Raw genomic sequence first — 16789 nt, 5'->3', positions numbered from 1 at the left:
GCTTATGCTATGAGGCAGAGAGATGATCAAGAGGGATAGGACGTGAAAAGAACTTTATGTTAAACTTTCAAAGTGTGAATTTTGGCCTAATGAAGTGACTTTTCTAGGACATGTTGTGTCAGCCGAAGGTGTGAAGGTGGATTCTAGTAAAATTGAAGCAATTGTTGAATGAAAAACTTCCAAAAGTCCTATTGAGGTAAGAAGTTTCTTGGGTTTACCAGCATACTATAGAATGTTTGTGAAAGGCTTCTCCATTATAGCCTCTCCTTTAACGAGACTTTTGAAGAAGGAAGTAAAGTTTACTTGGGATGACAAGTGCCAAAAGAGCTTTGAAATGCTCAAATCTGTATTGACACAAGCTCCTATACTTACTCTACCAATAGAGGGGAAAGAGTACGTGATATATAGTGACTCTTCACATCGTGGTTTGGGATGTGTTTTGATGCAAGAAGGGAAAGTTATTTCTTATGCATCTCAGAAATTGAAACCACATGAATTGAAATACCCTACTCATGATCTAGAACTTGTTGCTATAGTGTTCTCCTTAAAGATATGGAGGCATTATGTGTATGAAGATAAGTGTCATATAATCACTGATCACAAGAGCTTAAAATACTTGGGTACACAGAAAGAGCTGAATTTAAGACAACATAAATGGCTTAAACTCATCAAAGATTATGACTACACGATTGACTATCGCCCATGTAAAGCTAATATAGTTGTAGACGCCTTAAGTCGCAAATCCTTTGCAAGCTTACATCTGAATCCTTTGCCTTTGCTCCTAGAGTTAAGATCCATGAATATCCATTTTACACTTGATTTGTATGGTTCTGTGGTTGCTAATTTGTAAGTCAAGCCAATATTGCGTGAACAGGTGAAAAAAGAGCAAATGTTAGATGAGAAACTCATAAAATTGACCAAAGAAGTTTAAAAGGGGTAAAAGAAAGATTTTACATTAAAGGAGGATGGTGTCTTGTTATACCAAAATAGGTTATGCATTCCTAATAATGACAAATTAAGGAGATAAATCTTGAATGAAGCACATACTTCACCATATGCAATGCATCCTAGAAGTACAAAGATGTACCAGACCATCAAATAACACTATTGGTGGAATGGTATGAAGAAAGACATTGTAGAGTTCATTTCGAAATGTTTAGTTTGTCAACAGGTAAAGGCAGAACATCAAGTTCCAGTTGGGTTGCTACAACCCTTGTCAATACCAGAATGGAAATGGGAGAAAATAACTATGGACTTTATTTGTGGACTTTCTTGCACTCAAAGAAATCATGATGCAATATGGGTGATAGTGGATAGACTAACAAAGATTGCTCACTTCTTGGCAGTTAAAATGGATTACCCACTTGAGTTTTAGCAGAATTGTACATTAATGAGATTGTAAGACTGCCTATAGTTAATGAGTTCTTCGATGTGTTTCCCGATGATTTGCACGGTATTCCTCGCAAAAGGGAAATTGACTTTGGTATAGATCTCCTTGCCGATACCCAACCTATTTCTATTCTTTCTTACTGTATGGCTCCGGCGGAACTTAAGGAGTTGAAGGAAAAATTGAAGGATTTATTGGATAAGGGTTTTATAAGACTGATAATTTCACTATGGGGTGCTCCTATGTTATTTGTTAGGAAGAAGGATAGGTCACTCCGAATGTGTATAGACTACCGGTAATTGAATAAGGTCACCATAAAGAACAAATATCTAATTCTAAGTATAGATGACTTGTTTGATCAATTACAAGGAGCAAGCTACTTTTCTAAGATTGACCTCTGTTCTGGTTATCATCAATTGAGGGTAAGGGAGTGTGATATTCCCAAAATGGCATTTCGGATAAGGTATGGTCATTATGAATTTGTAGTAATGTCATTTGTTTTGACTAATTCTTCTGCTATATTCACAGATTTGATGAATCGTATTTTTAAGCCATATTTGGACATGTTTGTAGTAGTGTTTATTGATGATATCTTGATTTATTCTTGAAATAAGGAAGATCATATGGATTACTTGAGGATTGTGTTGCAAACATTGAGAGACAAGAAATTATTCGCTAAATTTAGTAAGTGCGAATTTTGGCTAAGGGAGATTGCATTTCTTGGCCATGTGGTGTTCGATGATGGGATTAAAGTAGATCCAAATAAAATGGAGGCGGTTAAGAATTGGCCTAGATCATTATCTCATTCGGACATTAGAAGTTTTTTGGGCTTAGTTGGATACTACATAAGGTTTTTTTAAGGGTTCTCATCTATTGCTTCGCCTTTAACTAAGTTGACACAAAAGAAGGCAAAATTTCAATGGTCGGAAGAATATGAGAAAAGTTTCTAAATATTGAAGGATCGTCTTACGTCGGCTCCTATTTTGACATTGCGTGAAGATTCGGATGGATTTGTTATTTATTATGATGTTTTGCATGTTGTTTTGGGTTGTGTCTTGATGGAACACGTAAGGTTATAGTCTATGCCTCTAGACAACTTAAGATGCATGAAAGGAACTATCCAACCCATGATCTTGAACTTGTGGCGGTTGTGTTTGCGTTGAAACTTTGGCTCCATTATCTTTATGGGGTGCATGTTGATGTGTTTACCGACCACAAAATCATGCATTATGTGTTTAGTCAAAGGTACTTGAACCTTAGGCAAAGGAGGTGGCTTGAACTCCTAAAAGACTACGACATGAGCGTATTGTACCATCCGGGTAAGGCAAATATTATAGCCGATGCCCTTAGTTGGTTGTCTATGGGTAGTGTTGCAAATGTTGAGGAAGATAAAAGGGAAATGGTTAAAGAGGTCCATATATTGGCACGTTTAGAAGTGCGTTTAGTTGATTCTAATGATGCAGGCGTTCTTATACATAATGGTTTGAAATCATATCTTGCAGCAGACGTTAAGGCCAAACAAGACAATGATTCAATTTTGATCGAATTAAAGAAATCGATTGCCAACAAATCCGTTGAGGTTTTTTCCTTAGGAGAAGATGGGGTACTACGTTACCAAGGTCATTTGTGTGTTCCAAATATTGATGTATTAAGAGAGTTAATATTGAATGAGGCTCATAGTTCTCGTTATTCAATTCATCCGGGATCCACCAAGATGTATCGTGACTTGAGGGAAGTGTATTGGTGGAATGACATGAAGAAAGACATAGCAGAGTTTGTGGCTAAGTGTCCAAATTGTCAACAAGTGAAAGTTGAGCATCAAAGGCCAGGAGGTCTAGCTCAAGAAATCAAAATTCCTACATGGAAGTGGGAAGATGTGAATATGGACTTTGTCACGGGGTTTCCTCATACTAGAAGACAATATAATTCTATTTGGGTCATTGTGGACCGAATGAACAAATTGGCATATTTTCTATCGATCAAGACTTCTTATGGTACCGAAGACTATGCTAAGTTGTACATTCATGAACTGCCGAAACTTCATGGTGTTCCTTTGTCGATTATATCGGATAGAGGTACTCAATTTAGTTCACATTTTTAGAAGTCGTTTCAAAGCAGTCTTGGTACTAAAGTTAAGCTAAGTACCGCTTTCCATCCTCAAACCGATGGACAAACCAAAAGAACAATTCAAAACTTAGAGGATATGTTAAGGGAATGTGTGATTGATCTTAGAGGAAGTTGGGATGACCATTTTCCATTGATTGAGTTTGCCTATAATAATAGTTATCACTATACCATCCAAATGGCAACTTTTAAAGACTTGTACGGGAGAAGATGTAGGTCTCAGATGGGGTGGTTTGAAGTAGGTGAGATGGCATTGATTAGTCCATATTTGGTAGTTGATGCAATGGATAAAGTAAGTCTCACAAGAGAAAGATTGAAAACAGCTCAAAGTCGTCAAAAGTCCTATTCGAATACTAGGAGGAGAGAGCTTGAGTTTGATATGGATGATATGGTGTATTTGAAGATTTCACCTATGAAAGGGGTAATGCAGTTTGGTAAGAAAGGGAAGTGGAGTCCTAGATATATAGGACCCTATAGGATATTGAAGCGCATTAGCAAGGTGGCATATGAGTTAGACTTGCCACTTGAGTTGGCTTTGGTTCATCCGGTGTTTCATGTGTCAATGTTGAGGAAGTTTGTGGGTGATCCAAATTCTATTGTGCCAATGGAGAATGTAAGTATTGAAGAAAATTTGACTTATGAGGATGTCCCAATTGAGATTTTAGACTGGCAAGTGAAGAGGTTAAGAAATAAAAGTGTTATGGAGGAATCAACAAATAGAGAGTGCTACGTGGGAAGCAGAATCAGACATGATGAAGCGTTATCCGTATCTCTTTCCTTTCACTCGAGCCTAAACGTACTAAGTTGTTCATAATCAAATCGATTAAATTCCTACATTTCAGTTCCATATGTCATTCATATGCATGCATGATTAATGAAAATGATCAAAGACTATGTTTTATGTTAAGTATGAAGTTTACATGTTCTATGCATTTTTTTAAGTGTCCTCATAATCATGTTGGGTTGTTAGTCCTTTTTCCATGACCTTCCTATATTAGTTGAATCTCATTCGAGGATGAATGTTCCCAAGGGGGAGATATTGTAACATCCCTCAAAATGCTCAGAAGTGCCTTGGGAATAGGCCGCTTATGTAATGCATTATTTTTAATCTTTTTGGAAAATTCGAGTTCGGAATATCGATCAGCGGGTCAAAACCTATAGGAAAATAGTCTCGGTGGATTTTTAAGATTTGTAGATCGAAAGATAGATTTCTCAAGGAACTGCTCAAGTCAGAAAGGCCCGTGACAAGTCTGCGTCGCAGACTTTCTTGCCTCCGCGTCGCAGACTTGGCAATGTGTTTTTGGACGAATTTAGGTTTTTTAGTAAGGGTTTTTTATACTTTTTCAAATTGTTAGCTAATGAACCTAGACGTTTTTAGGACCTAATTCGTCTCTATAAATTCACCTAAACCTCTAACTCTATTCATTCTTCTATAATTCACTACTCAAATATTTCTCTCTCTACATTGAATACTTCAAGCAAATTCACTCAATCTCTCCATCAAAACTCTCAAGTTCTTTCAAATTATTTGGTGTTCTCACTTAAGGTGTGTAGGTATTGATTCTTGGATTCTTTCATTCATGAAGCCCAATCAATTTTTCAAGATTTTCCATCAAATTAAAGTATGGTATTTTATGGGTTTTATGATCTCTATTCCAATTGCATGAATTATGATTCAAAGTATGGTCATTGATATAAATTGATGGTTATTGCAATAAATTAAAGAGTCTTTTCATGAACTCTCCTATTTTGATCTCTAGGGTTCATGATGTAAAATATGAGTATTTTCAACTATACTTCCAAATGATATTATCTTTATGAATTACGTATGGGCTGATATAAAGTTTATGATCATGCATATTTTCAAGTTAATTTCATGATTTTCAAGTCAATTGATCATGCATTCATGTCTTACCCTAATTTCAAGTATAAGCTATGATCATGAAATTCTAAGTATGAATCATGTCTATGTATGTATGATTTGTAATATGGAATAACAATGCCCGCATTGCACTTATGTTATGAAAATGAGCTACTCCATGATTTCAAACCTATGATAATGACTATGATATATGAAATTATGATTTCTATGCTATGTATGTATTTCGTGGGATTTGACTTAGCACCGAATGTGGACTTGAGGTGGGGGCTCGAAATACGGGGTCCTTATATAAAGTCTCTTGTCTCATAACTACGTGCCACCGTAGGATTGCCTTCATGGCCTAACTAGTGGATCCACATATAGTATATGCATGACCCGCTTAGCGGGGTAGAGTCTACCTTGACAAGTAGATTCTCCTTTTTCTTCATTGTATGGGGAGACAACGGAATTCCATGTTATAGCTCGCATGGTCTTATTGTCAGTTATGGTTCCTATCCCACATATGTATGATCTCTTAGGTATGCCTTGATTTTAAATTATGCTTTTGAAATGCTTTGGTCAATATGATTTTCTCATGACTTTACTTATCTCATCTTATCATGTGTTTTACTTGATCATTGCATTCCATGATTTACGTTGCATGTTACGCCCACATACTTAGTACATTCCAACGTACTAATGTATATTTTTTGCCTACATTATCTCATAATGTAGGGGTTGAGGTTGAAGATCTCACTCATCTATGTGACTAGTGAAGATTTCCTATCTAGCGGTTGTGGTGAGTCCTCATTTATCGGGGACTAGTTATCGAGTTAGTTATTGTTTTCAAAGAATTTTTCTAGGTTTCATATTGAGGGTGAGCTAGGGACATGTCTAATCCCCCGCCCATATTCATGAGTAGAGGCATCTAGTTGGACAAATGTTTCGAGTTTATGTTGTCATGTGTCGTTCTTAAATTTCTATTCATGATTTAGACTCTCTTATGATTATTTCCGCTTTTGCTTTACCTTATGTATGCTTATGATATGTAAAGAGGCTTGGTTGGAGCCCTTCAGGGTTTCAATAGTTGTATCACGACTAGGCCCTAGGTCGGATCGTGACAGGGAGTTAGTTGTTGTTTTAATCTCCATTAGCTAAGTTTTTCATCGAAGACAAGAATTATAGAGTACCCTACAAGTTAGACTGAGTGAAATAGTGTAAATTGTTGTCAATATAAGTTATTTTACTAAGCCCCCGAGCTATGCCTTTAAGGCAAGAGTTGTGGACTACCCCATAAGTTAAACTTAGTGAAATGGTGTAAATTGTTGCCTATGAGGCATCTATTATTTTTTTAAACCCCCTAAGCTACATTTTGCCGCTAATGCGAGAAATAAAATATCTTATAAGTTAGACTTAGTGAAACAGCGTAAATTGTTGCCCATGAGGCAAAAATTGTAGATCGTGTCATAAGTTAACGTAAAGTATTGCCCATGGAGCATATATTATTTTTCTTAAAAAGTTCATGAGCTCGTTTTGTCTCTAAGACAAGATAATAGAGTTTCCCATAAGTTAAACTTAATGAGATAGTGTATATTATTGGTCATGAGCATAAGTTATATTTTTAAAGCTCCTGATCTTTTATCTTTAAGACAAGAGTTATAGAGTAACCATACGTTAAAACTTAATGAAATAGAACAAGGTGTTGCCTGTAAGGCATAAGTTGTTACTTTAGTCTCCATGAGCTAATTTTTCCTATAAGACGAATTATAGAGTATCTCATAAGTCAAACTTAATTAAATAGTGCAAAGTGCTGTTGATGAGTCATAAGTTATTATTTTAATCTACATGAGCTAAATGTTGCCTTAAAGGCAAGCATCGGGTTCGTGTCATGATCCAAGTACTTATTATCAGCACGTCAGAAGCAGCATTTATGAACTTCTCCAGATTTTGAAGTGGGCAATGAAAGGATCTAAATTTTGATCTATTCCCATTTTATCAGATGCATACATATAAAGAAAATCTCATTTATGAAATTTCACTCAATATATTGTTGTTTGTTGTTGCATACAAACAAAGAAAAGAAGAATTGTGTATTGAACTTAATAGAAGGTGTAATTGAAAATTGAGCGTTGAACATTTTTAACTAGAATCACAATTAAATTCAAACTAGTGTTTGCTCATAAAGACTTTAAGAGACATTGAACTAAACACCAAGGTTTATTACAGATTCAAGCTTCTTTCTATCTTGAAGTGGGAAGGTCTCAATTTTAAAGTCATGGAGCAACAGCCATAGTTTAACCTATTGACGTGATTTCTACATTCTTCATGTTAAGGAAATTTCGAAGTCATGCCTTCTATTAGGAGTAACAAAACACTAGTTGATACTTCAAAGGAACATGATTTAGAAAGTATTTCATTTCTTAAAGTAGTGAATTAAGAGTAGCTCCAATGAACGTGCTTTCAAGATTGCTCAGATTTGCTTTGAAGGTTGATTGAGGTTCTTTGAAGTTGGTATTCAAATTTATTTGAAACCAAATGTTTTTAATCCCTGCCAAAGGGCATTAGAAAGAACATTTTACATGCAGATACTTGATTCAGACTACAGGATTTGCAAATATAAAATTCACCCTTCATGTTAATATCACTCTGAAAATTGAAGGGTGAACAGCGCCGCAAAATTACTCAATCAAGGTAAAAGAGATGAACAGCTAACCATACAATTTGGAAACTACGTTGCATTTCCAGCAAATGCGAACAGTAATAAACAATCGAGTATCTTATTACAAAGAATAACTTTATTCAATTTCGTAATGAGACCATGGTATACAAGGCATTATTGTATTACCAAATTCACTAGTGTTTTCTCTGAATGATAAAGAACATATGGTATAAATAGCAATTGAACCCACCAATAGAAAATTACAAATACTAAAAGACGCTAATAATAAAGATCCAGGAAATCGAGGGAGTAAAATACACAAGATACCAAACCAATAAACAAACTAAAGCATGTAGGCACAATAATCCCGATTTGCCATATTTCACAGAATCTTATCTACATTAACAGCAAGCACCACTGCCATAGAACTCATCTGAAATGATCAAGAAATTGACGCACCAGCTATGAATGATGACCCAGCAGAGCACCTTGCAAGTATTTGACAGCACTATCATAGTTAACAAAACCCATAAACCAAAACTCATGATTGTCGACTGAGATAATCTGGATGTACTTCTCAGCTGGATTGATCTTACTAATTGATGGATTAACAGCCTTAAGTTGGTCTGCTGGGAGAACCACCTGCAATAGAAAAAAGATCTCGATTAGTTGCAGGCTTATGAGTTTCCAGCAGTTTATGAAAAACACTAGTCCTCTCTAATCAACAAGGGGATAGATCAGCAGCAAGATAACTAAAAAGCTAAGCAAACAAACAAGTATTTGAGAAGCTTTACAGCAAACGATAAGTAACCTAAACAGGTCTGCAATTAAGAGGTATTAGTTAATATTAAGTCAACAAAAGATCTCATAGAGGCAGTTGAATACATATGCAGCCCCTTAATCTTGCCCCAAATTTTCATTTAAACACCGAAAACTAAGGGTTGTACTATTAAACAACTAATGTTGATAGAAAATGTGTCTATTAAACACCTAACGCTGACTGCATGTTCCATACTCTTCTCATGAGAGTATGAAGTACTCTTGTTTTCTGTTTTGAAATGCCCAAGGACATGTGCCAATGAAGAAAAAAAACATAACTATTTTTTATTTATTTATTTTCGTGTTCTCTTTCTTCTCTCCACTTTGGTCGTACCTCCATCAAGATAGATGCGCCAGCAACCATTTTCACAACCAAAATCCTCATTTTTTTCAATCCTGTCCTCTCAATCATCCTTTACCATAATCCCTCACATTAAACTCCAATCTCTAGTCTATACAACTACCCAGTTATTACGTTGTTGGAATGCCAGATATGCAGATTATAAAATTGTTTAAGGAATGCTGTCACAGTAACTAGATTTGGTGATGGTGAGATATTAGCCCTTAAGTCCTCCACCTACACCTTCAAATTAGACCTCACTCGAGGGACCAAGCACATGATCCCATTTTCACCCATTTCTCCTTCAACACAGCAACACCCATGTTTCACATACAATTAGAACACCCAACGTTGACATGGCACATTGTGTGTTCCATAGTTCTCATGAGAACATGAACTGCCCTTGTTATCTTTAAATTGAAATGTCCAAGGACACATATCAATGGAGAAAAAAAGAACATAACTATTTGGTTATCAAAAAGAACAATTCTATTTTATTTTTATATTTTTGCTTCGCTCTTTCTTCTCTCTACTTTGGGCGTACCTCCATCACCATAGACGTGCTATTTTCACAACCAGAAGCTCCATCTTTCTCAGACCTATCATCTCACTCATCTTCTACCATAATCTCTCACATCAAACTCCAATTGCTAGTCTATGCAACAACTCAATTAATATGTTGGTTGAATGCTATTTCACTCGTATGCAGATTTTGAAATTTTTTAAGAAGTGTTGTCATGGTAACTAAATTTGGTGGTGGTGAGATGTTGACCCTTAAGTTCTCCACCTACACCTTCAAATTAGACCTCACTCGACCGATCCAACAAATGATCCCATTTTCACCCATTTCTCCATCTACACAACACCCTTTTTTTACACACAACTCGAACACCCTGCATTGACATAGCACACAAAGTGTTCCATACTTCTCATGAGAACGTGAACTACCCTTGTTTCCTTTATATTGAAATGACCAAGGAAACATGTCAACAGAGAAAAAAAGAACATAACTATTTTGGTTATTAAAAAGAACTCAACTATGTTTATATTTTAGTTTTGCTAACTATTTTGGTTATCGAAAAGAACACAACTATTTTATTTTTATATTTTAGTTTTGCTCTTTCTTCTCTCCACTTAGGTTATCAAATGATCTCATTTCTCCTTCTACACAACAACACCCTTTTTCACACATAACTCAAACAATGAAGCCAAATCCTAAAGTGAAGTGGTCTAGGAAATTGTAAGTCTTTATGAATTGGAAAAGAAGCAAAATTACAAGAGAACCTTCTCTTTGTTGTAAGACATAATTAAATATTACTTAATCAAAAAGACACAATTAAACAAATAAAAGTATGCTATTTTTAATACCTTAAACCTTTTTTTTGATAACCAAGAAATCCGTCTATGGCCCGCCCTTTGGATCAACCATAGCCTTCTAAACTCAGTGGATAATGGGCCTGCCCCTCTATCCTTCTCCACTTAAATATCAGGCTTCGCTTTGCATGGTGTGGGGCTTGAACCTATGACCTAAGCCACAAATCCTCCACCCTTTGCCACTTGAGCTAGGCCCTGGGGGATAAACTTTTAAATGAGATGATCACACTTCAACCTGATATCCGAAGGGACAAAAGTCCTGATTTTGAATCTCACCACCAGTCATTATCAAAAGAATAAGAGAGAAATATTAAAAACACCCCTAAACTCAACGCGAATTATTAGTTTCACCTCAGAACTATTGACAGCCTTAAAAACCTCTTTTTACTTGGCTAATTAAACTTAAATACACTTCCGATCTTGCAACATAAGTGAAATACACCCCTATATTCCCACCAAGTTTATGGATATTTTCAACACTTTTCTCGGCTTTTTACTAAAAGTCACATGCTCCTACAAAAGTTTGAGACCACTTGCTATGTCATGTGGCAAATCGGGGGTGTATCTAAGTTTAGTTAGTCAAGTAGAGTAATGTTTTTAAGCTTGTCAATAGTTCAAAAACGAAACTAATAATTTGCGTCAAGTTTAGAAATGGTTTTAATACTTCTTTCAAAGAATAATTCACGTGTTTGGCTCATGAAAAGGGATTAGGCCGCATGTGTAATGGTATGTTGAAAGACATAATTAAGCAAGTAAAAATGTGTTTTCTCTTACAACATAAATTTATGGATGAGATGGTCACACACTTAAATACTTTTTTATGGATAACCAATTCATTTTCAAATAATATTGGAAGACTTAACCCAAGAAATGGGTCAAATAGATGGAAAGATCAGAACATGGGAATCGACCTGAAACCAATACAAAAAAAATTGTGGTGAAATATCTTTGAATGAAATAGAGAAAAAGGGAAATCAACAGATGAGTTGATTAAAAAAGCTAGTTGAAGAATATGGGTTGTTTTTCTTAAGGGTTGTTGTTTTGGAAAAAAGAACAAGAGATGAAATAAAAAAGGAAAAGAAGACACAGAACGCTAAATCATTTTGTTTGTTTGTCTTTCTTTTTAGATTTTGTTGACAAGTGTTCAGTGTTATCAAAGGCGAAAAGCACAAAAAAGCTCTAAGGTCCATTGGGACTTTAAGTACAAAGCACAAATAAAGTGTGGGCTTTAATGAAAAAAAACGCAAAGGGAGAAAAAGATACAAATATATATTTTTAGTTTAAGACCAATAATTATAAGCATAAATGACAAATATATGACCAAAAAAATTGAAAAAAGGTATGACAAAGTGAAATATCAATTGTTTAGTGTCACTTCTTGGAAAGAGGCTCATTGGCAAGGAAAACTTTGTCTTGAACCTTGATGACCATACTGAAGTGCACATAAAGCGAGGTAAAGCGCTAAACACGTTTTGAGCCTCGCTTCAGGGCTTAAGCGCGCCTTTGACAACACAGCACATGTTATGGTATTACTTGTTTATTTCCACATAAGTCGTGTGTAAATTACACACCTTTAAACTTTTCCAAAGACTTAGCAACTTGTGAATAATAGAGACAGTTTAAAAGTTCAAGTGTTCTAATAGGTTGTCCTTTAGTGTCTAAATCAAAAATCCGAGCAAGTATAAAGGTTGTCCTTTAGTGTCTATATCATTACACAGTCTGGAACTAGTGGTAATAGGTCCACCCCGCCCCCTCTATCCTTCTCCACTTAAATACCAAGTTTTTTCTTTGCAGAGTTCAAACGAGTGATGTGCCTCAATCCACACATTACGTGTTGAGCTTTTACCACTACACCAAAGTCATTACGCGCTCCGCTTTTACCACTACACCAAAACTTGGAAGCATTAGTCTTCTTTCATATATACATTTTACCACTCAGTAGCGGATTCAAGATTTTATTAATACCAACAACAACAACAACATACCCAGTGAAATCCCACAAGTGGGGTCTGGAAGGGTAGGATGTATGCAGACCTTGCCACTACCTCATTGAGATAGAGATGTTTCCGAAAGACCATCAGCTCAAAAGTCACAGTCCCAAGTAAAGAGAGAAAAACAATATATATAGCATAATGGCAATAAAACGAAAAGCTATGCAAATTTTACAAGATAAAAACAATAACGTTATCAAAGTAATGTGATAAACAAAGGCGATAACAACACATCTATAAAGGCACGCCTAGACCTACGACCACCCTAGACAGACACACATCAAGACACCATTTTATTTCTACTAGCCTTCTACCCTAATCTACGACCTCCACTCCTTTATATCTAAGGTCATGTCCTCGATGATATGGAGTAGCGTAATATCTTGTCTAATCACCTCTTTTCAATACTTTTTCGATCTACTCCTACCCATTCGCATAACCCCCAAATCCAACCGCTTGCACATTCTAACTGGGCCGTCGACACCCCTCCTTTACACATGTCCAAACCATCTCAGTCTCGCTTCTCTTATCTTGTCTGCCACAAAGGCCACTCCTACCTTCTCTCGAATAACCTCATTCCTAATCTTATCACTCCTAGTGTGTCCACACATCCATCTCAGCATCTTCATCTTCACAACATGCATTTTCTGAACATGAGAGTTTTTTACTGGCCAGCATTCCACTCCACATAACGACGCCGGTCTAACCACCATTCTGTAAAACTTACCTCTAAGTTTAGGTGGTACTTTCTTATCACACAGAACTCCAGAGGCAAGCCTCCATTTCATCCACGCTGCCCTAATGCGATGCGTGACATCATCATTGATGTCCCCGCTACTCTAGATGATGGATCCAAGATATTTAAAGCCTTTTGTCTTAGGGATAGGTTGAGTGTCAAGCCTCACTTCCATGTCCTCTTTATCCATCACAACACTAAATTTGCATTTGAAGTATTCTGTTTTGGTTCTACTCAGTCTGAATCTTTTGGACTCCAAAATTTGTCTCCAAACCACCAACCTATCATTAACTCTGTCCCGAGTCTCATTAATCAAAACTATGTCGTCCGCAAATATCATACACCATGGAACCTCCTCCTAAATAGACTGTGTTAGCTCATCCATCACCAAAGCAAAAAGGAAAGGATCAGCAAAGATCCCTGATGTAATCCCATCTCAACAGGAAAATGCCCTGAGTCACCTCCCACCATCCTAACTAGTCTTCAGCATACATGTTCTTTATGCTCTAATATACACCATCAGGACACCTTTAGCCTTCAGGCACCTCCAGAGAACATCCCTCGAAACTCTGTCATAAGTCTTTTCAAGGTCAATGAAAATCATATGGAGATCCATTTTTCTTTCTCTAAATTTCTCCACCAATCTCTATATAAGATGAATTGCTTCTATAGTCGATTGCCCTGGCATGAATTCGGACTGATTCTCTGAGATTGACACTCATCTCCTCACCCTCATCTCCACCACTCTCTCAAATCTTCATGATGTGGCTTAGCAATTTGATACTCTTGTAATTATTACAATTTTGGATATCACCGTTGTTTTTGTACAATGGAACCATAGTACTCCACCTCTATTTATCGGATGTCTTAGCAGTCTTCAAAATAACATTAAACAACTTAAATCAACAACTCCAAACCTGCCTTTGTCAGTGCTCTCCCAAAAGTCCACCGGAATCTCATCAGGCCCAGTCGCTCTCCCCCTCTTCATCCTGCTAATAACACGTTTAATCCCCTCAACCCTAACACACCTGCAGTATCCAAAGTCTCGAAGATTATGAGAGTACACCAAATCACCAAGTAAAATGTCTGTCTCTTTTTTCATTTAAGAGTTTGTGGAAGTAAACTTGTCACCTTTGCTTGATAGAGGTCTCATCCACTAACACTTCACCTTCCTCGTCCTTGATGCATTTTACTAGATCTAGGTTGCGGGCTTTTATTAATGGGGTTCGAAAATAAAAATGTAGTGCTTGGGATTTAAACTGGAACCTCAAGGTAAATTTTGAACCCTCTTAACTACTAAGCCAACGTTTAATCTTATGTTTAGGGGATTCTAAATCGATATACATACATAAAAAAACACCTTATATATATAGTGTTATGTTTTGTTGAGCGGGTTCGGTTGAACCCCCTCGATCCGCCCCTATTACCAATCATGCATGAGAATAGTGAAACACAACCATGTCGACCTCAATGGTTCTTAATAATGTTTGGGTGATGATATTGCACTTGGGCAATCTTGCACAGATGTGCTTGATTAGGCTAGAAAACAGCAGTAAACAGGCCTCTTATCTTATCCACCATATATAACAAGGAACTATGTCCAACACCATTAAAAAGGATAGAGCAATGCTTAACTTGCAATTCATGACATAACGGAGCATTTTAGACAAGATGAAATTGAGGATTTGTCATTGCCCCCTCAAGCTGTTTTTCTTCTTTTTTTTTCTGAGGGGGGAGGCATACCTTGTAGTAGCTATATTCTGTTTGATCACCAACTTTGTATGAAAGAGGATTATCGCTACAAAATGCTAGTTTGGCAGTGGATAAATACAGAACTCCCATGACTGGACCAGCAGAAGTAGATAAGTAGCATGCATATGACTTAAAAAGTTTTTCCTCTGGGACAGTCTCAAATGTTTGTCCGAAGACTTTCTCATAACCACCCTCTGCCAAGACCTTTGTGCCTTGAGCAATTCTTCCCATAGCGGCATCAGCCAAACTGGGGCTTGTTTTCACTGGTTCAGATGAAGCAATTACAATATAATCAGAAAATTGAATAATTTAACAGTGGGATATGCAGAATCTTCGGACTAGTATAAAAATACAGAAACAAAATGGCAGTATCTAGGCAAAATATCAAATTTATTTAAGCTAAAATAGCACATGACATAACAACAATAGGATAAGCAAAAAACAATTTGACACACAGTGCTGCCACATATTCCCAGCAAGATCCTCAGCCTTCTTAGTTGCCTCTGCAGCCTTCTTTCCCCATTTCCCAAGGACATCCTTTACTGAATCCATTTTATCTGTAAAGTCATAATTAAGATGCTCATAATCCAAGCATAAGCAGACAAAGTAATAGATGTACACAACAGACATCTTCAAAAACACGCTCCATTTGCATTAGAAACAAGAGCCCGGCAAGTATTAGTTTAGTGGCAGATATAGATTATAGACAAACTTTTTGCATACGTACAAGTGTACATGTTATCTGAATATACACACAAATAAACTGAGTTTACACCCTTTTTGTTACAAAGAGAAAGGGAAGCAGTAGTAATCTTAAGTCTGTTAATCCGTCAATGCATTAGATAGTCCTTACAATTTCTTTCACCACAATTGGGCTCTCATTTAACATCAGTATGCAAAGTATTATCCCCTTTGATCTCATACACTAAATATGAGTCACAAGGTAAAGGTTCTCTCTTTCTTATTAAAATAAAAACATACAAACTCTTTTGGTACAATATTAGTCTCCGTCTCACATGTTTGTAGTTCACACCATAAAACCATTGAAATTGAAACTAATAAGAGGAATGAAGGGCCTTACTCTTCACTAAAGAACCAGGGGGTTGAGCAGGCTCGGGGGTAACATAGGGATTAGACTCAGTAGGCATAGTAGTTGCAGCGCTGCCATATATACGCGCAGGTCCTTCAGGTGACCTCGGTTGTTGAGATGGAGGATTCGACTCGACAGTAACCGGAGTCCAGGTCTCTGATACCGGAGCGACGTCGTTTGGATCAAGCTTAGGGTATGGAGCGTAATCGGAAGAATGAGAATGATCTGATGGAGGATTAGGATTAGGGTTTGGGTTTGGGTTTGGGTTTAGGTTCATCTTCAAATGGAGGAGAAATCTACAAGGTTCAATTGGATGAAACTGAGAAATCGGGAAGAATCTTTTGAAAATTACCAAGAAAAAAACAAGTTTCAAAGGGGAAGCCGGGGAATCGTGATACGTGGATGGCCACAATTTCTCAACGGTTGAGATACATTTATTTTTGGTCAACTACGGTTGAAAATTTATTCCACCTAGACAAGTCAAAAGGAAGCAGACATTAAAATGAATTGAATTAAAAATTATATTATCGGGTCAATTATTTTTCATCCAAGTTTGTTTTAAAAATCAAACTTCCTCCAACTTTTAACAATAATCATCTTTCCCCTTTATTTCATAAAATATCTATTTTATTTTTGATTTTTTTTTATCTTTTACC

General features: G+C 36.5%; 1 protein-coding gene across 2 annotated transcripts; it reads right to left on the bottom strand.

Moving 5' to 3' along the window:
* Positions 1–8149: 8149 nt before the first annotated feature.
* LOC129893459 (GEM-like protein 1) lies at positions 8150–16558 on the bottom strand. Of its 2 annotated transcripts, XM_055968995.1 has the most exons (4): positions 16125–16556; positions 15499–15600; positions 15035–15306; positions 8150–8673 (listed from the first exon to the last, which is right to left on the bottom strand). In XM_055968995.1, exons 1-4 carry the CDS (start codon positions 16408–16410, stop codon positions 8494–8496), a joined length of 840 nt encoding a protein of 279 aa, XP_055824970.1. In that variant the 5' UTR covers positions 16411–16556; the 3' UTR covers positions 8150–8493. The 2 variants fall into 2 exon arrangements, with proteins under 2 accessions (XP_055824970.1, XP_055824971.1); XM_055968996.1 differs by lacking the exon at positions 15499–15600 and having other exon boundaries at positions 16125–16558.
* Between the last annotated feature and the right edge of the window lie 231 nt (positions 16559–16789).

Source organism: Solanum dulcamara, chromosome 6, assembly GCF_947179165.1.
Source record: "Solanum dulcamara chromosome 6, daSolDulc1.2, whole genome shotgun sequence".
Taxonomy (NCBI): domain Eukaryota; kingdom Viridiplantae; phylum Streptophyta; class Magnoliopsida; order Solanales; family Solanaceae; genus Solanum; species Solanum dulcamara.
Note: the sequence above shows the minus strand (reverse complement) of the source record. Positions and strands in the feature narration are given on the sequence as shown.

Excerpts from the sequence above, each read along its gene's own strand:
- LOC129893459 (XM_055968995.1), bottom strand. The coding sequence starts at position 16,410 with ATGAACCTAAACCCAAACCCAAACCCAAACCCTAATCCTAATCCTCCA. Across the intron at positions 15,601-16,124 it reads CCCTGGTTCTTTAGTGAAGA|ATAAAATGGATTCAGTAAAG; the intron begins GTAAGGCCCTTC and ends ATGACTTTACAG. Across the intron at positions 8,674-15,034 it reads CAGAATATAGCTACTACAAG|GTGGTTCTCCCAGCAGACCA; the intron begins GTATGCCTCCCC and ends TTTCTATTGCAG.